At 39.3% G+C, this 21609-nt stretch overlaps 1 protein-coding gene across 5 annotated transcripts in view; it reads right to left on the bottom strand.

Annotated features, from left to right (window-relative positions):
• Window positions 1-21609, bottom strand: part of TIAM2 (TIAM Rac1 associated GEF 2) — a 141243-nt gene that overhangs the window by 14583 nt on the left and 105051 nt on the right. For 4 of the 5 annotated variants that reach the window (XM_050316745.1, XM_050316749.1, XM_050316748.1 and 1 more), the window contains exon 15: window positions 16889-16992. In XM_050316745.1, coding sequence (XP_050172702.1) covers window positions 16889-16992 — 104 coding nt within the window. Of the gene's footprint in view, window positions 1-14476; window positions 14702-16888; window positions 16993-21609 lie in introns of those variants that run through there. The other variant, XM_050316750.1, reaches the window with a different exon arrangement.

Here is a 21609-nt window from a genome sequence, read left to right as displayed (position 1 = left end):
TTGTTTTCTTTCTTTCTGATGTCAGAAAGGTTTGAATTTGCATCAGAATGTCTCAGATTCTACACTCTCTACAGCTACCGAGCAGCTTGATTTACATCAGCCTGATGACTGATCAAGGACACCAAGATCAAGGATGTAAAATAGCCTGTTGAAAGCAAGTCATAAGCATCATCATCATGCACAGTTTTACAAGGAGGAGTTAGAAGTCCTCTATTTCTCCTCAACCACCTTCACAGAGAGAGCAGGCAGACATTGGGGAACATGCTATTTCTACATCCCCTTCAGTTTTGGGGTCAGAGCTGCATCTGTCACTGAGAAACACTGGATAAGAAAGCATATGGAAATAGATGATACTCCTCAACATAGATACTTTTTGATCACCTAAGCAACATAATTTTGATGTCAGAAATTGTTCTGTATAACTTGCCTAATTCCAAAGCACAGGATTACCTCTTAGGTACAGCAAAGAAGCACTGATTTTGATAAACTTTAATATGTTCCTGAAAATTTTTGCAAATTTGGCATTAAAAGTATTGCTCTTGACCTCCCTTGCTGCTCATAGGATCTTGTCCTTTCCTGAAGTCTTGCTGCTCTTTGTCCTTCCCTCTATGTGAGGCTTCTAGACAGTGCAATATCCAGACCTCACCCTTTGTACCCACTGTGGTATTTACATTTGGGTCAAAGCAAGCATGAAGTGTTGCTTGATCACAGGACAAAAGTATTTTACATTTACTCATTCACATTGCATGGACCATAGAAGATTGCAGTGGAAGCACTTTTCCAGTGGAATCACTTTTTCTTGACAAACAGCATAGCATTAATGAGAAAACTCATAGTAACAAATAAGTACGTATAAAAACAATTCTTGCATCATGCTTCTTCCCAAAACTCCCTTACCACCCAGGCTGGGATCTCTACCTTTTTTCCCCACTGCCCTGGATGCTACTTTCTGCCTCTGACACTAAACCATTTCCTGGTCTTTTAAACAGTTTACACCAGATCTTTTCTAAAAGACTCTAGTGACAACCCCTAAGAACATCCTCTTTTGTATCTTGTATGTGTGGGCAGGGGAGGCTCAGCCTCTGCCCTGTTACTGACTGCAGCTGGGATTTCAAAGCCACCTGGGCATTTTGGATGTCAAATTAGAGCTTGGCAATCAAGGGCCCTTAAGCCAAGAAGTCTCAAGAGGAACCCCCAGCTGATACTACATATACTCACTGTAATCTTGAACTAAGGTAGGAATTAACCCTGAATTTGTCCTGACAGACATTGCAATGTCTAACACAGGCAGATTTGACTCTCATGCAACTGATAAATTCCTTGAGCACACAGCTGCTGCTTTTATTTGCACAAGACCAAGACTGCCTGTACTTACTAAATGGTAAAAAAGTATTTATGCTGACCTTTATAGTGTGCAGCTCATTAGAATAAAAAAATTAAATTGGTAAAAAGAAAAGTCCAGATGACTGATTGTGGACAAGGCTGCAAGGTAGTTGGGTGCAGATAAAAGTTGAAGAGAGTACAGTGGAAGTAACAAATTTCCTCCAAAAATCCATCACTTGAGCTTATGTATGGCACTTTCAGCAGGATGTATAGGGGACTGCAATCAGCTTCAGCTTACCTTTGGCACCGTAGTGCAAACAGATAAGGTTAAATATCCAAAATTTAGATTAACAGTGCTAGAGTAGGGAAAGACAAATGGAGTTTATGCAGGGTTTATAGAAGAAAACCCAAGCATTTCAAGTAAAAGGAAGCTAAACAGTGTTGTGCTGTTTTATTGGCCATATTCAAAGATTTTCCAACAAAGCTGTATAAACCCTTCCATATATCTAGCAGTCAGGGGAAGCAACCTCCTGCCCCATACTCTCTTGGCCTCTATGAAAACAGAAAGACATTTAGAAGTAGCCTTGAGAAACAGTTTTGTCATCCCTGCATGTTTGAGACTCACACTTAGGTCCCACATCCTTTTGTAGGGAGTATTTCCCTGTGACCACGGACTGCCCATAATAACCTTAGAAGGAAAAGTTCCAGTCCACATAGTAGTAACCTTGACCCACAGCAGTCAACCACTGCAGTGGTGCTCAGCTTGTCAGATGGACAAGAAAGCACATTCCATTTTCAATAATACTTGTGATATGAAATATTACAGATTATCCCCCTAGAGAGAATACTCTTACAAGGATGTCTTACAGATTTGCTTTGCTCCTTCCAGACAAGCGTATCATCATTTGAGGCTGCGCTATCCCCACCAGAGTAACAAAACTCCATAAAATTAATCAGTGAGAGAGCAGAAGACATTAATCAGCAGTGGCTAAGGACTAGCACAATGATTTCATGGCTACCCTGTGACTTTCTACCAAATGATACAGATGGAGCATAAATGCTGCACAAGGTCAATTAGTGTTACAGTGTCTCCACACATTGCTGTTTACTTTACCCTGATTTATATGTATCATGTACTCCAACAGTCTGTTAGGATTTGTTTGAAAAAGTGATGGAAAGGAATATTTTGAGTAGTCTTAAAAAACTCTAGATAGCTTAAGAAAGACTCTTTGGTGAGACGAAGACCATGCATGCCCTTTGAAGAGTTTTCAGTTTTCTGTATCATTGTGCAGGGCACTGACCACATCTATGGGGTGGGTCACCAGTCCTTTCCCACCCTAAAAAAGAATCATCGTCAGAAAAATCCTGCAGAAACAGATTAGACTTGTGCCCTCTAAAAATGAACAGCTAAGAGTTCAGCTCTGTCTGATATAGGTAATTCAAGGAAGACTGAATGCACTAGTCAGCAGAAGAAATACAATTACACAGAATTTTGAGAAATGAACTGGCCAGAGATGCTTTTACATCCCTCACTCTGAGTAAAAGGGCATCTTGGAGATGTCCATCACTTTTACTTTGTTGGAAGGTGCTTCTCTCCAGAACAAAGTATAGCCCTAACAGCCCCCTTTTTTTTTTGTAAACTTGCAACACTCTATGGACATGTCTGACTTCTCTTCAGAGATGTGACCAAGGCTAGAAAAATAAAAGGCTAGAAAGTTGCAGGCCTTAGCATCCTTAAAGACCACTGAAAAAGGTTGATTTATGTTACACATCAATACAGTACATCACTCCCTAATTTGTTCATTAAAACTGAAAAATGTCAGCAGTGTTTTACTGAAAAATACCCTGTGGGATTTTCACCTTGTGGGATGCTCACCTTTGGAGCAGCACAAAGCTAAAACAAAGCTTTTGGAAGCTAAAACAAAGCAGTCACCTCAGTCATCACTCCTTCTTTACACAATTTCAAGGCCATTTAGAATATGAAACTCCTTCTGACTGACACTGCTGAAATTTTATGGGTCTGTTTTGTTTCACTGTATCTCTTGTATGTCTTTTAATTGAAATGTTTAAAACTTTGCTAAAAGAAGGGTATTTTTTTAAAATGTCCACTCAGAGCCTTCATAACAATAAGTGAAGCATAGTTAAGAGTTACACTTTAAGGAGGTGGAAACAATCCCTACACACTGCAGTATGAGATGCTGCCCTGCTAGACACTACCAGACTATAGAGCAGGTGAGGAATTAACAATGAACTCTTGTCTTTGACTTAGAATTTCCCAGTTTCAGGGAGATTTATGTTAGCAAAGTCAGTCTGTTCTGGTAACACAAGTAGATGTCACCAACCTCATTTGGAAATCACAAAAGTAAAGTAAGAAGAAGGGTTGATGACCCAGTAACTCTTTCTGGACAGCACAAAGGCCTGAGAGAATGCTGAACATACTGTAAAACAGCTAAGATGCAACCCACCTGATGTGGTGCCTGAGCTATTGATATTTTCATGGTGGGAAATCTTCCCTCTCATTTGCCACACAGAGAGATGCCCATCTTTCTCCTTGAGTACAAAAGAAGTACCGGTGGTGACTGAAGTACTTGACTGAAACTCTAGTTATAAACCACGTCACGCAGCAGGAATCTGGGCCCAAGAGCCTGCATTGACCAGGTCACCAGGACTAGCAGCAACCACTGAGGTCACAGTTGCTGTGCTCAGCTTCTCTAAAATCAGTCCCCAAAGTCATCTGACCCAGCTCACACCAAAGTCAAAAGTAAAACAAAGTCACTTCCATTGCAGAACATTAAATCCTGACTATACAAAATTTAAGAATGAGCATTGGGAAAACAAAGAGAGAGGAACCCTAAAACCACAGTCACAAAAAGGAGACTCTTATCAGGTAATATCAAAGCACACAAAAATTTTCCCAAACCCTGATTTTGTGAAAACATTCAGCTCTTCCTTCCCCATGTCCTTATCCTGATGTTGTCAATTTTATTGCAGAAGGCTCATGTATTTTTCTACCACCTGTGTAACATATTTACAGCCTCCTTATATTTCCCCAGCAATATCTTGATTATAGATCATATTTTTTCCCTCCCTATTTCCACAATCCTAATTTATTTGCGACAAAACAGAGAAGCAGTGAAAACTTTTATGCTACAGTTACTTCCAAATTTCCCTCAAGAATCTTTTAAAAACCATCCCACTTCTTGTCAAAATATGGATCTTACTTAGTCGTTTCTCTGACAGATGCAAGAAATAACGATTTGCTTGAGCCCAGCAGCAAACAGTGCAGGCAACCAACCCACCCTTCCCTCCTCCAAACTTCACAGAGCCCAAACCTTTTCCCATGCAGACTACTGGTATAAACTCACCCACCAACTACATGTTACCAGAATCCATTATTTGATTACTGGGACAGTCGCTGTTTATCAAGTACCGGCAGCTTGGCCCTGCAGCCCCATCACCTTAGCCTGATTAAGCAGCACCCCCCCAGCTTAACCCACGCCGCTGCAGAACTCACCACAGAAAACATCCTGTGCAGAGAGCCGTACGCTGCTGCTGCCTGCTGCTGGGTTTTGCGAGCCAACGCTAGGCTCTTAGCTCTGGTTTTACTCCTCCTGAAGGCGGGCATTGTGACTTGTGAATACAAACTTTGCCAAAGGAAAAGGGCCCTCGGAAGGAAGCCACGAACGTTGTGATCCCCCACGAACACACCTTCTCTCTGAGCTCAGCTGCACAAGTTTCTCTTTTGTGCCGATAAACAAAAATCAAAGGCACCGACGACATCCCAGTGCAACGGGGCTAAGTGGTGTATGAGAGCACAAACAGAACTGCCATGCCTCCCTTTATTGCTACAAATGCAGGGAAAAGGTGCCAGATGAGGGGTTTTTTATAAATAGCTGAATGTAGTGAGTGCAGGACAAAGTGCAGTTATGGCAAGGAAAGATGGGTTTGATCTCCCTAGAAATATACCTGCCTCAGTGCCTGTGAAATTTACTGCATAAACAAAACATCAGGTGCTTTGAGAAAGTTAGCCAAATACCTAAAAATATCTAGAGGGTGCTGACTGCCCTGAAGGTCAGCATGAATTATCAATAGGACTGATGCTCTCTCAAGGGTATATGCTGCTAAATGTTGTGGCATACAAATGCTCTTACAATGATAAAATGAAATACAAATAGGCATCTCTCTGGACAATTTCTTTACATAATTTTACTTGTCCTTTGTTTGAACTTTTTAGCTATATTTACATCAATAAAAAGAAATTTAAACTGGGCTCAGTAATAAATTCAGGCTTGAAAGCAAAAGTCCTGATGTGGATATATTTACACAAAACCAATCAGGTCTACAGATAGATTAAGAACAATGTAACTTTTAATAAAACATTATAGGACATGACAACACTGAGCTGAAGAGATAAAAGACTGAGAAGCAATTCATTAATAAAAGGAGAACTACACCAGTGGCATAATAAAACACATCAGCTCCCTTGTTGCCCCTATCACAGCACACCTAGAGTGCAAGGAAGTTGAGCTATATGAAGCTTCATTCAACACTGCCCTTGCCACCACTTATTGCTCTCTAGTAAACCCTTCTCTTGAATCCAAATGACCCCTCGAGCCTGGGTATCTGTATCTTTGGTTATGTGTGCACTGCTTCAGAGGTTTCAAGGATATTCAGATATTCACCTTCATACAAGCAAGGGAATAACATAGCTTTCTCCTTTAATTACTGCAATTAAACTTACATCCATCTCTTTCCAAATCATTAGCACAACTTGACAGCTCAGCATTCGCCAAGCTCAGTCACTGAGAGGCTGCCTATCAGAGGAAAAAAGATTCTGGAGCCCTGAAACAACATGCCGCTGATAAGGCACGCAGCATGCATCACAGTAGAAGGAACCTCTTGTTTAGCCATGCTCTTTCTTTCTCTTGGAGACAGATATTGAGTTCAATATGTGAGATGACTATATAACAGAAAACTGAGGAAATGGTCTCGAAGGGGCAAGAGAGGTTTTGCCTGCTCCCTAACATTTCATTTTTCATGGTATGTACAGCCTGGTTTAGAAATCCAGCTCCAGGGACTACTGTGTAGCATGTGCAAGGGTAATGTTCTTATATACCCTTTAGTGGTTGCCTTTGCAGTAGTCCACAGACCTTAGGGATCCAAAGAGTAACTCTGAAGAAAAAAAAAATGAAAATAAAGTAGTCTGTAGAAATTAAAGATTTACAGTACCGCATATGGCATTTTAAAATAACACAGGGCAGATCACCAGATCTATGTTTATTAAATGTATAACTATACTTTCTGGAAAGGTACTGTTTCCTCCTTTTCTATCTGCATTAGTTGTGGTACTTTCAAGCCCTGTCTTTGTAATAGATACATGTTAAAACAGAGTTCATCCATTGGGACTGAGGAAAAAAAAAAAGGAAAATGTTGCTAAATTTCAGGTCCAAGCCATATCATCAGTCTTGATGAAAAACAATGACAGGCCTTTTTGATTCCATATTAGGAAGTTATTCTTTCCCCAGATTTGCTAATTAAGCCTGCATTATTAGCTAGCCATATGCCAACTAAAAGATGTTACCAATTAACAGCTCTTTTAAAATGTGTATTCATTAGAAAAAAAGGCAATTATGTTTTAGTAATCTTTCCAACTCTTATTGAGGAACTTAGACAAATCAAAAAAGGGAACAATATGAACTAGAATAAACCAAATGAATGAAAGTGTTTTTTCTTTAGCCTTTGTTCTCTAGAAGCACACAACAAACACTCAAGCCCTTTTCAAAAATCTCTCCTATATAAAATTTACATGTAAAATTATCCATCACCTTGAAATACTTTTAAGATCACTGGAAAAATGACATAGCCTTGTTGTTTGTTCCTGTGTACTTTCAGTAACACACATTCCCTTTACAGACATCTGGTTTTCATCTTTCCATTTCAGTGGCACCAGGCTTGATAGTTACCATAACAGTAACATCCTCCATAACACAGGCTTCCCTCTATTGTCCTGATACGTGTAGGTGTGCTTATCAGCATAAAGTTCATTTCCCATCCTGCTTTTGCCCCTAATGCATGAAGGTAAAAGGCTAATTTTGCTCACGCTGAATGTAAGGAAACAGTGGCTTGCCTCCAGGACAACTCTGAGCACTTTGTAACATCTGGACCACTGGTGACACAGAAGCATAACTGATATACACAACATTTACCTGTGTGCACACACACATATATATATAAATATATATAATATGTACATGCATACCCTGGACCAGCAGGAGCTCTGCGACATTAGTGGTCTCCAAGCATTATAAGCTCAGGCTTAATACAGCTGATCTCCAGATCTCTACAGGGGTTCTGGTTTTTACTTTTTATAACTGTGGGTGGATGATTTTTCAGAATATTTTCCAATCATGCTTATTATACTAATAATTTGGGGTTTAAACACCTTCAAAATCCATTCTCAAAGCATAATTGACCACTGTGAAGACACGTGCCTTAATTCCAGTGCTAAATAATATTAGTTAGCACTTCAAACATTTAAAATGAATTCTTGTTTTATTTCTAATTTTAAGCATCTGTTTGTAACATTCTCACCCGAAGAGTTTCGTGCTCAGTGCAAAAACTTTTCTCAAATGTTGAATTAGAAACTATGGCAACATTATCTTTGCAGTTGCACTCATGTTTCACAATATAGTTTTGTAGTGTGCCACCTCTGGAGGAAGAGAAGACAATTAGTATCTGTTCTTGTTAGTAGCCAGCATATTGCATTTCAAATGTTAAAAGATGCAATAACTCCCCTGTAAAGACAAATATAGATTTTCTGAACTCTACATCAACCTCTCCCCTGGTTATGGCAAGGCTTTGTTTAGGCACTACAAAAGGATTCTGCTGTCCCAGAAGGAAATAAATACCATGTGAGAGGATGTCTATGTCTGCCCACAGTACGTTAACAAGTAAAGAGGCAACAAGTAACAAAACATCTGGTTGTAACCTCCTGTGCATCGGACTCAACAATTTTTCATAATTCTCCTCCCTCTTCCATCCTTTCAGGTATCTTTTTGTTATCTTGGATTTTGCAGAATCTGCTGCAGATAGCAGATTTTTTTCAGTTTTGGCATTTCAGGTCTACCTTTATCATTACATGTTCCTGACAGATTAAAATAGGAGTCAAAGCTTCATCAAAGTGTATGATGGTACCCAGGATTCAGTATTTGTCTGAAATCCTAAACTGAAATTTTCTGCAACTTTAAAGTAAATTTGTGTCCTATGAGTAACTGCTGGGCACATCACATACCTCAGCATGCACTAAAAACAGGCTTAAATGCTTTTGCATTGCAAGGAAAAAACACATATGTTACTGTCAGCACTGTAACTGAACAGTATCTTGATTACATTAAAAAACCCTCTCCAAATATTCCGCAGCTGATAGAGAGGATACACAGTTCCCTGTGTCTGTCAGAAGTGTGATTAGATATCTTCCTTTCACTGCAAAGTGAAATGCTGCCGTCATATCCTGCACTGCAGGTGACCGGGGCTGCTTTTGGAGGCCCAGGGTGGTGGACTCGCAGGCAGCTTCCTGCCCTTCATCAATGAAGTCACAGGCGTCTCGAGAGCCACTGCTAACCATATCCTGTTGTAATGACTCAGGATTGTTGTCGTATGTTTCCCTTTTCACCTGCAGGTAAGCCTTATGGATTCTTCCCCAACGACTACAAAGAAAAACTGCATTATAAGTCATCTCCCACTGGCTTCCTTAATTTGCAAGCATCAACACAACACAGTTTCTTTTCTTGAACAAAACCATCTGCATGTTTTACACCAAAAACTGTGTCAGTACTTTTGAGAGGACGTTTCCTTCAGTCAGAGGAAAGACAACAAATATCAGCTCCCCCCCAGACCCCAGTGTCTCAATGTAAAAGCACAAAACAGAGCACCACAAGGTCACACCTCTGCATGCAAGAATTGCACAGTCTCCATTTGGTCTTCTTTCCTGCTGTGCTTGTGCCTCCCTACGAGTAACTGTGCATTCAGGTCTCCATCTACAGCTTGACCTGATGTCTGGTTACAGGTTCACATCAGATATAGCACCTTCCATACTTTATGGTCTGGAAGCTCCTTCACTCTGCTAGCCAAAACAGGCAACTCCTATATTTGTATTTTGGGCCATCCACAGGGATGCAGATCTGCAGGATTAATGCAACAAAGGGAAAAACCAGGACTGGGCAGTAGCACTCACTGGTAGGTTTACAGCAAGTTTTCGGTAACCTATAGCCCATCAGTTCTGGTGCCTTCTCTGAGTGATAAATGAATATACTGAAACCTAAATTAATTAGAAAAATTACTATGGACTTCTAACAGGCTACAGTTTCACTCATAGCACTGATACCCTTCTCAAAAGGTACATGAAGGCAGCAGGGGTCTGGCAGCAGCTCCACACTACTGGACCCAGCAACTCTGGTCGGGCTCACCACAAGCTGGGCTATCTGCAAGGGAAGTACAATAATTAGCAGAGCTCCCCACAGGTTTCTGTCATGCTTTTGATGCAGAACTGTCCCCTCCAGGCACAAATGAATCAAGGAAACCACTGCTGAGAAACTCGCTATTTTCCCATGTTAGCTCTAAGATTCCCTAAATGCATGTCACATCTGGAAGAAAATGACACTTGGATTGCAGAGGCTATGCACGATTTTGAGAGTACCATGTTGTTAATCCTTCTCCAACAAAGAACAGAAAAAAAGGATGTTAATTGCAGACTACTCCCCAAGCTTTTGGATCTCATCAACTGCTAAAGAGAAGTTCTCACGATTAAAATAAAGGAAAGATCCTCAATGTCCTATGGATGCTGAGTAACCTTCAGGCAGGCAGTTCTCCTGCAATTAATGACACGCTGTGCAAGTGGGAACTGCCTCGGCAATGCAAAATAGAGCTAATGAGAAGCTATCATAATGTTTAACTGGAATTGCCTCCATGCAAGAAATAGGTTTGGGGCTCTGTTGAGCTTCTGATCATTTCTGCTGGGCTTTCTTTCAAAGTAGCTAAACAATTGGTGTTTATTTGATTAGAAATAACATTCATTTCCCAAGATTTTTAATTTTTACAATCTGCTTAACAAAATTACTCCACATAAACTTTTTTTAAAAATTTTTAAGTGTTTTTTAGTTTTTGGGGTTTTGTTGTTGTTGTTTGGTTTGGGTTTTTTGTATTTTGGTTGGTTGATTGGTTTTGGAGTGGTTTTTTTGTTTGGTTTTGTTTGATTTAGGTTTTTTTTGGGGTTGTTTGTTTGTTTGTTTGTTTTTTGTTTTGTTTTGGGGTTTTTTGTTAGTTTTTTTGTTTTTTGTTTTGTTTTGTTTTCCCACCGTTTTATTTCAATGTTAATGTTTCTTAAGGGATGCTTTGGGGGTAGGGTTCACTAACTGACTAGCAAGGATGATGCCACTTATACCTAATGACAGAATTACATCTCTGAAATCTAGCAGACACATGTAGACATACATACATAACCATATTATTCCAAATGTAATCAAAACAAGAATTATACTTGTCAGGGTTTATGTTTTATGCACCATATAATTGCAAATCTTCCTTCTAATTCAGCATTTTTTGTTAAATCTTTAACTTTCTCACTGAAAAGTCATACTAGGAAACTGGTTAACTTCGGTGGGAAAGAATAAACATCTCTTGACATCTACCCACTAAAAGACAATTATACACTGCTTATATACATGCATCAGACTGATGATCCCAAACTCACCCCTAAGAGTTAAGGAGTGTCATCACCAGATCAAAATAAATAAATGAACCATTATATATATTTATTATATATTATATAAAATATATATGATTCAGGTAATATATAGGATTGCATTTGCTGACAGTGCCAGTAAAAGGCTGTTGAGTGTGTTTTGAATAAGGGTACCTTGAACTACTCCATTGCACATCTTTTACAGATTACACTATGTAGTGCTTTCTAGGTAATAAATCAGAGGAATAAATCATTCCTAGCATCCACTTGCCTTCCTCTGGAAGACAAAATACCATTCAACTCATCCACAAAGACTGAACAATTGTATACATTTCCTGTTGGGACTGCACTGTATGCGTAATGATTACTAACTACTTTCTACCCTTACCATTCCATGACAACAGTTGACCCTTCCTCTACCCAAAATCAAATCTTTAACAATTCAGCATTTAGACAGACTAGCAATGGGATACACAGTCTTTTATCCAGATTTGAACCTAGACCTGAATGAAGATTGTACCTCAGGATTTTTGCCCTTAAATTATTCTATCTGCATAAGAAGTTGATGGATGTAGTGCTGCTGCTAATGAAGGGGGGTTGAAATCAGTTTCAGACAGCTTGAAGACAAAATATTCATTTCTTCAACTTATGAAAACCATTTCTCCAGTACTTTGCTATGCTGTACGTACAAGAGGCCAAAATCACAAAATGCACCAAACTCTTTACAATATTTGCTTATTTTCATTACAGGAATATCTGTGTGAAATCAGCTAATATGTAACAGAGACATTTCCTTTTAGAAACCACAACACATGTAGTTTGCATCTATTGAAAGCACTGTTTTGGGAAGCATGTTGAGGTAGCTGAATGATGTAGAACCTGAGAGATGGGTTTGCTTTCTGACCCAGTCTCTTGCTCTGGATTCACACCTCTTGGGCACCATCAGACATACAAGTGAGCTTCTCAATTGCACATATACTTTAGATTGGAAGGACCTGAAAAGAAACCTTGAGAGTTGCCAAGTCAGGCACATTTGCCTTGTCATAAGAAGCGGCACTGCGTGCAGGGAGACCAAAGATCAGATTTCTCACCATGGTCCAAGGCATGCAGACTTCATGGAAACATGTACTTCTCACTGCACTGGCAAATGCTCCTGTCTGGCAAATGCAGGAATGTCCACAACTGGCATCACAATAAACAGAATACACAAGCTTCAAAAGCACTGGAAGGATGATTTGACATAATATGGGTAATTCGAAGATCCAAAAATCAGACTTCCAAAACACACGAGCATATGTTTTTTTCTACCTTCTTTTTTCCCCTACATCTATAAATATGGACATTTCAAGTAGGGCCATTATATTGACCTGCACTTCATCCCTATGGAAAGCTGAAAGCATTTGATGAAAATGCTCCATCCTGCAGGAGATGCAGATTTGTGTTTGCCAAAGGTGCCATGAACTCTGCTGATCAGACTTGTCATGAATTCTTATTTCCTTACCAGGTGAAGAGAAAGTGAACATGGTTGTCAAACAGAAGAGGAAGGTGAATAAATTGAGATAATCTGAATAAGATCAAGCTAGGGAAAAGGTGTTCTGTTCATTGCATTAAAAATGGTATTCCCAAGGGTGGGGGAGGAATAAAGTTCACTTTCTGTCTCTGCAGTGTATAGAATTTTGTATTTATTTTTTATTAAGAGGTGTTAGGGATAGACTTGTTGTCATACACACACATTGATGTATGATCAATAACCCATTCTGAGAGTAAAGTGACTATTTTAAGAGGCAACAGCAAAGGCAATTTCCCCAAGTTTCTATATCCAGCTTATTCCTGGGATCAAATTTACTTCATTGTTTGAAAGAAATATAGCACCACTTCAAAAGTATTGCAAAATCAAACTAGTTGGCCATTCTTTAGAAAGCAAATTAGTGTTAACATACAAGGTTTCTCATCACAGTATCTTCCACTTACCCATCTGCAGTGTTAATTTTTGAAGATGCTACCATAAAACCATTCTGCATTCATTGACTATTTTTATCATGATTACAAAGCATCACACTAGCTAATTTTACTGAGTTTCTTGAGTTTCTTAAAGACCTCTATGATACAGCTGGGAGTATAATGAAGTTATGTGAAATATTTGCAGAGTATACTCTAAGATTTTTTCTTATGACCTGTAAAATATTTAAAGTGAAAATACATCTACCCTTTCTCACACATGCATTTATATGAAGTTGCTTCTTTCTGTCTCTAGATATTTAATATGATTTCATAAATACCTCTCTCTGATGATACTCAAAAGATTCAGGACAACTAGAAGTCAGATCATAGCATTCATTCAAAAGACCTTAGAATAATAACTACTTATATAGTAAAATTTCACCTTTTAGCTATGTTTATCTTTCATAAAAGGGCATTTTTAATACACTGAAAATACAAAGTAAAGATAAGCAAGTTAGTAACAGACTACTAAACTTCATCTTAAAACATACTGTGGGCTGGAGAAAACGTTTCTAGCCAATACAGTTTATAATTAGAAATGAGTAGCTAAAGGGAAAGTTGCATTCTTTATTTATTTGACTTTGTGCTACTTTGATGTACAGAGACCTTGATTCTTGGCAACTGTCAACATACCAGGATTTAACTGAGCACTAGGAGCACAGACTAGTAGTTATCAAAATGATTAAACAAAACTAAATTTAATTACACTGACAGGCATACTCGATTCTCAATTTTCTGAGGTCACCTATTCTTCTGTCCACTGTACACCTACATACTGAAGAACAATAGCAAGGATGAGATGCTGCTGCCACATAAACAATATTTTAACACAGTTTGAAAATATACTGCAACAGAATGTGTTAGAATTATAATATCTATCTTTGTTAAATAAGATAGAAAATAAGGTTAAAGATATTAAAGTATAAATAGGGTATCCCGGAGAATACAGAGCTGTCCAAACTAATGAGCATCTGGAATGGATGGTTATCGATATCCACATGTTTTTAATAATATTTTGTAACTTAAGGAACAGCTTCTATTTCTGGAATGATATGATCCTATCTTGCCCTCTTAATTAACTTGTTAGCTCTCAGATGAAAGACAAACATATAGCTATCCTAAATACTTTCATTTATCAGACTACAAAAAAAAGATAGAATGAATGACTGAACAGACACATTTGAATGTAGTACACATGCAGCAAAACACTTATTTCTTTGAGATTACAAGGCACTTCTGAAATGCCTTATTGCACTTTCAGTTAAAATGATGCCTAACCTTAGCTTGGTATGAGATGAAGAAAACACTGAAAAACAAAGAAACAAAAATGCTCAAAATGAGAAACACAAAATCTAGAAATCAGACATGCAACCATTAAATCCAAACCTTTAAGACTGTTTTTTATTTACTTACATGTTATAGGACAAAAATCAACCAAACTTCAAAGGAGCCTGCCCTTCAGAGGCAAACAATTACATCTATAGTTGCTGTCAACTGGAAACCGAGCATCTCTAGCTGTGTCTCCCCTGAAATAATCCCAAACTGCCTGTTGTTCCAGGCTGTGCTCAGAACCTCTCAGTGCCAGCAACGTCTTCTCCACAGAGCTGTGCTTACAGATCTCCTCTCCCCCAAACTTCTGCAACATCGCCTACTCGCCTAGTGCTGAGGTGTCTGCACTACTGCTGTCCTGCAGGCGTCGGAGGTCAAGTCAGCATATGCAGGAAACAGAAGGCAAAGGCAAAAAAAACCCAGAAACCCAAATCCAGATGCTATGCTTTTCGAGGCTGCACAATTTCCTCAAACTAGCTTTTATTAGCAATAGCTATTGTGCATCTGGTGAGCAGTCCCACATCACAGCTATGAAAACAGAAATAATTTTAATTCCTTTTACACACAATCACAAAAGCACATACAAAATACAGCACCTAAACTTACTGCTAGGTTTGGGGTTTTTTTAATTCTACGTCTGTTGGAGAAATCAAAAGGGTCAGACAAAAAGCTCTGACAGTAATAGGTACCCTCCAACAGAAAGACAGCAATCAATTACAAACCATTTGCAGAAATTGTAGAGCTGTCACAGACTCCTTTACAGCTGCAGTCCAGGTCAGACTGCCTCTGATTGCCAGGCTGTTTTCCCCCTTTGTACCTACAAAGCTAGGACAGCCTTAGGTAATTTTTAGAGTGACACTAGAAGACTCACATGTCAACCCAAGAAGTGAACTGCAACACAGCATGGGCAGTTACTTCAGCAAATCATGCAAAAGCATAATAACTCCTGGATGTGACAGATTTGAGGCTGGAGAGAGAGTAGGGAATAGACTGTTTTCCCCTCTTTTTTTGACCTTTAATTGCAGCATGTAATTCAAAGCATTGAAGCAAATTTAGTGCATTCAGAGCAACAACTAGTGCACATAAATTGTCTGTGTATTTAAGTCCTCCTCAACTCTCCCTAATTTTCTGGCATCTGGTGTATTTGACATAGACGATCAGGATTGGCTTTGTTCTGCTAAAGCAAAGCTGATGCCCCTGAATCTACTCCCCTCCAACAGGACAGGTCAGAAATATATTTCCACACAGTGTATGGGGGCAGTTCATTCTTGCCTGGTTGCAAAGACTTTTGGGAAGCATAAGCAATGCATTATACAGGATATAGATCATCTCTATGGGAATCCCCTTGTGCAGCAGGAGATAGGCTGAAAACCCACAATCACCAGGCTTCTCCTTACCCTCTAGAAAAAGGGCATAAAGTCACCTGTGTTGGACTGAAGTAGGTCACAAAGTAATTCAAAAAGTAAGAGACAAATAGCTCCTCTCATTACGGTATAGTTAGAGGCACAATATATGTTCCCTGTTCCAGTCTTATGGGTTTTTACATTCTTCCCCATCTCCACCAATTTTACATACAACCTAGTACAAGACGGTAATATATTCCAGAAGGATAAAAACTCTAACTTCATTCCTGTTATGCAAGAGCGTAACACAAGTGTTATCACAAATTTGCTTGGAGATACAATCAACTCATCAAAAGAATTTAAAAAAAAACCGATTTCTGTTGTCAGAATGGCAGTGCCTGGTAAAATCACAGCCACCAACGTGAAAACACTACCCACGCTAGCTCTTGGGAGGTTCAAAACAACATGCACTTGAGCTGGGCACAGGTTGCAACTTGCCTGACTCAGAGCAAAATGAATAAAAAATTGCTCTTCCTAGTCCAGTGCATTTGAAGGTGGACACTAACTCGATGCTTTCCTGCCTCAACCTCCAGTGTCCTTAGTAAGGGAAGGTCTGAGCCTCCATTACTCCAGCTGAAGTCAAACAGTAACTGCACACACATAAAGGTTCTCCAAATTAGAGTGTGGGAATCAGTGGCTCTCAAACACTGCACCTCTCCAAGTCTGCAGTCCAGTTTAAAATTACTGACATTAAATGACTATTGCTACGGTCAATACAATCTTAACAGCAAGTCCTGGAATTATCAGCAAAAAGAACACACAAACCAAACGGGATCAATTAAATAGCTGTAGCAGCTTTACTGTTCTCTGCAGAAACAGGGTTCAAGCAACACAGAAGGATAAATCTGACAAGTCTCCACCTGTTTGCCATTTTCCCTTATCACACTGCTCTTGGAGATGCAGCAGCTGTGCTGTATCTTGCTAACTTGTCAGGGTGACCTCAAGATAATAAAACACTAAGTACAGTTGATATACATACAAAATTTTCTAAGTTAGTGCCATACGTTAAATTCTTTCCAACAAAATGCAATGCATTCACACTACAACACTATTGTTTTCTTCATAAGGATTGTTTTGTCCAACATGTTCTTACCCTAAAAGGTGGATCAGTCTTCTCCCTGTGTGGCACCTGGTCCAGAGTGCCATCAGTACTGCTCCTTTTCAAACTGGATGTGACATCAGGCACATTACTAAAATCTGCATTTGAAAGAAAACAAATAAATAAGTTAGAGGGTTATAGGACAGGAACAGGACAAGTATTTGCTCTTACCTGCAAATACTTTCAGTGTCTAGTGAAATTACAATAAGGGGAGAGAATCACAGAATCAGTAAGGTTGGAAAAGACCTCTGAGACCATCAAATCCTACCTATGACCTAACACTACCATGTCAAGTAGACCCTGGCAGTAAGTGCCACACCCAGAAGGAAGACAAAATTTTCAGTCCTTCCCACCCCTCAGAAAACAACAGAAGAGGTCAAAGCAAGGAGCAACTATGCTTGGAAACTCTGCTTTCCAAACAGCAGCTGGACATCTGAGAATGCCTGAAACAATGTGCACATCTGATCTACCAAAGTAAACCTAACACTCTTGGTAACAGCTGCTTTGAAGGCAGCACTATCTATCTATAATCAGCACAGTCTATGCTGAGACAACCAGTGAAGATAGTTAAATGCACTCAGCAGTTCTCCTTGGATGAGCACACCATTGTTCGACACTTAGTCCTGAATACCTTAAAGATTTAAGAAGAAAAGATAATTTTGCCCTGGAACAAAGACCACAATTCATAATACTTCTTCTTACCAATAGTTTAGCAACTTTACTAAGTTTGGAGTCCGTCTACATAGTAGCTGGCATAACGTAAAAACCAGAGGCAGCACTGCCCAGCTCTACTTACTGACAGACTGTACTTTTCAATAACATTTATGTGTAAACTCTAAATCTACCCAACAATGGTGAAAATTCATATAAAAATTGTGGGGTTTTTCTCTTCATGTTTCTTCAACTGGCTGCTTAAAATCTGCAGAGATGTTTATATGGCAATTCTAATTAAAATTCTTAGAAGTGAAGAAGAGATTTTTATCTGCAGTACTATCAATTCATGTAGTTGAAACTCATAAAGGACCCATCAAAAAATAAAAATAAAAAGAGGATTTTAAGCAACCTAAGATGACAAAATAGCAATAAAATAAAGAGGGTTTAGAATTTGCTGCCTTGTTTCCTAGCCTTTAAGCCTCTAGAGTATAATTCACACCACATTACCACATTTTCAAACTCTTTCTCAACACCTACAAATGCTGGAGATTTATTTTTAAGTGAAAGTTAAGATTCTTATTTAATTACTGACACCAGCAACTGGGATGGTAATTAAAACAAATACCACCCATCTTGCAGTAAAATCATGACAGCTAGCAAAAAAGAAATTGTGAAGGACAACAATCTGTATGCCTAGGTGTTGCTGTTGTCCTGTCCATGCACAGCAGGACCAGCTCCTCTTGGCAAGAATTGACCAACATGGACTGAATAAGGGAGGGAAGACAAAATATGGCAGACAGACTCCAAAGGAAAGTCAGGGAAAGACATGCAAATAACTCAGCATTAGTTTTTGATATGTTATTAAGGTGCCCAGGTCAAGCTTAGTATCAAGACTGACACTTTCCACCCAGATGCCAAAGACTTGAGTACTCTCTCATTTCTCTATCTTTGCAGAACCAAAGCCTCATGGCTTTTCTTCCCTCAAACTCTTTTTTTGAGGGAATTCTTTTACTTTTTCCTCCTGCAGTCTGATATTTCAGAGCCTTTATAACATGCAATATCCGCAAGAGTTATCACTTTTGCAGAAAAACTACATTTTACATAACCCCACCAAACAACCATCCATTGTCTTTAAAACCTTAATATAGAGTCTACCTTGTCTGTTTATTTTAATATGCTTTTACCTCTCTTCCTTCACCAAGCCTGTATAATTTTCTCCTTCCCTCTGGACTTCTAAAGTAATTTTGAGTCCCTCTTCTGTATATAAGCACACATGAATGCCTACTGACTTCCACCACTGTCAGCTCCTGGGTATACAAAAGGTAAACCAACCCCTAAAACTTCAAGTGACTTTCAAGTAACATTTTCTTCAGGGTAAGGTGATGCAAAGGATATTTTTTCCTACTGCTTCCAGTTGTGCTCTTTTTACTTGCCTTTTGGGTTTTAATGTCCTTCTCCCCCATACCTCCAAGCAACATGCACCTGAGATAGATTTTACTATGGCATAAAGGATCTAGAGTTTGATCTCAGGTAGCTAGCTAATAAGAAAAAAACCCTATGTCCTCTCCCTGATTTGACAAAGTGACCATTAAACACATTTGTCCCTTACAAAGCAGTAAAACAAACATACAAAAGTAATCGGGAGAAAGCATAAATGTGGGAAGAGTAAAATAGGGTAAAACAATCTTCAGACAACATAAACAGAAGAAACCAGGATAACAACATTGAAAGAAGCAAAGAGAATATTGTATTGTTTTGTCCAGATGACCTGCCTTTTCCTCCCTTCACCCTCATCTTTGTTTTGGCTTTGTAATCTATAGGACTGGTAGATGTAGGTCTATATAGTCTTGCCCATTTTTACAGAGTTTGCTGTTGGCAGAATGAGTTGCTGATTATGGGGAACCAACAGTAAATGTTATTTGAAATAGCAAAAGCTAAAAAAGTTACACGGAAAGGATCCAAAGTGAAAAAAGACATCCGGTTGCACATTGTATGCAGAACCAACAGGGGGAGGGAAGGAAGGAAGGAAGGATGTATGGCTTGTTGTTCAGTTTAGCATCCATATCCTGTCTCTTCTTCCTTCTTTTGCAGTGGAAGGAGACTTCCTTTGGATCTGCTCCTACAAACCATTCCCAAAGAGCATAGAAGCATCATCATAGCTGCATGGCTTAAAAAAAAAAAAAAAAAAATCAAGGGGGAAATACTGAAATATTGTATTACCTTAGAGAATGAGTAATTTCAAATGCAAAGCCTAAGGACATAATCACAGCAACAAGTTTAATATTTAATATTTATTAGTACTTCTAGTACTAAGTGGAAGGGAGTAAGAAAGCCATGCCCTACAAAATGTATTTTCTTTAAACATTCAAATTTGGATTTAACTCTACAGTGGAATTCATATTATCAAAGATGTTCACCAATAGTAATATGAAACTTATCTTAGAGGCTAGGTAACTACTATTCTTTCAGGTAAAACTGGTAACAAAACTGTGGAGAGTTTGCACAGAATTAAGAAAAATGTTATCATGCAAGCACAAATTTGTTCCAGTATGTAACATTCTGGATCTTTGCTGGGAATGAGCATGTAAAAATATGCAAGGAGATACATATTCCTAAAAATCATTCAAATTCAAGGTCAAATCAGCATTTCTTGTTTTTTCTTTTATTTATTATTATTATTAAAAAAATTATATTAAAAAAAGTGCCACAAACTATCTCTGATGTCACTAGAATTACATGTCTGTCTATTTAAAGCAACCATGGACTACTTTGATGGAAACATTGCTTGAGAGGCTTTTCAGCATAGTAAATGGTGAGTATATTGTGACTACATCTGCCCATGCAGCTCCATTACAGTAGTACATTTGATTTATTCTACTGACATACTTGTGATAAACCTGTCTGGAAGAAAAATGGGACTGATAATAATGAGTTAAACAAAACATGGTTTAAATCTTCTAACATATTTTTTTCTCTGCTGCAGTACACCTCTCTGTCCTGTTTACACACATGCACATTCATGTTTGGTGAATTGAAATGTCTATCACCTCCATCTGGGATACAGGAACCTCTTAAACAGATTTTTTATTCTGGTCTAGCGAACAGGAGTGTCTCCAGATGCTAAAATACCAAGTCAGTGTGGTGGTTTGACTCTGGCTCGACACCAGGTGCTCACCAAAGCTGCTCTATCACTCCCATCTTCATCTGGTTAGGGGAAAGAAATATAATGAAAGGCTCCTGGGTTGGGCTAAGGACAGGGAGAGATCACTCAGCAGTCATGGGCAAAACAGACTTGACTTGGGAAAATTAGTTTGATGTTCTAATCAAACTGGAGTAGGATAATGAGAAATAAAACCAGTCCTAAAAAACACCTTCTCCCCATCCCTCCCTTTCTCCCAGGCTTAACTTTATTCCCAGTTTTCTCTCCCTCCACATCCTGAGCAGCATGGGGACAGAGAATGGGGGTTGTGGTCAGTTCATCACACATTGTCTCTGCCACTTCTTCCTCCTCATGGGAAGGACTCCACACTCTTCCCATGCTCCAATGTTGGGTCATCCTAAGGGAGACAGTCCTCCATGAACCTCCTCAGCATGACCCCTTCCCACGGGCTGCAGTTCTTCACAGACTGGTCCAGCATGGGTCTCTCCCACATCGTACAGTCCTTCAGGAACAAACTGCTCCAGGGTGGGTCCCCCATGAGGTCACAAGTGCTCCAGTGCGGGCTTCCCACAGGGTCACAGCCTCCTTCAGGCATCTACCTGCTCTGGCATGGAGTCCTTCCCACAGGCTCCACCTTGGACCTCCATGGGTTGCAGGGGAATAGCCTGCCTCACCATGGGACTGCAGGGTCTGCTCTGACACCTGGAGCACTTTCTTCCCTTCCTTCTTCACTGACCTTGCTGTCTGCAAAGTTGTTTCTCTTGCATGTTCTCACTCCTCTGCCCAGCTGCAATCACGCAAGTTTTTCTCCCCTTCTTAAATATATTAACCCAGAGGAGCTACTCTTGCTGATTGGCTCAGCCTTGGCCAGTGGTTGTCCCATACTGGAGCCAGCTGGCAC

This window comes from Myiozetetes cayanensis, unplaced genomic scaffold (assembly GCF_022539395.1).
Source record: "Myiozetetes cayanensis isolate MyiCay16 unplaced genomic scaffold, myiCay2020 scf2-11, whole genome shotgun sequence".
NCBI lineage: Eukaryota > Metazoa > Chordata > Aves > Passeriformes > Tyrannidae > Myiozetetes > Myiozetetes cayanensis.
The sequence above is the reverse complement of the archived record's forward strand: the minus strand, read 5'-3'. Positions and strand labels throughout refer to the sequence as shown.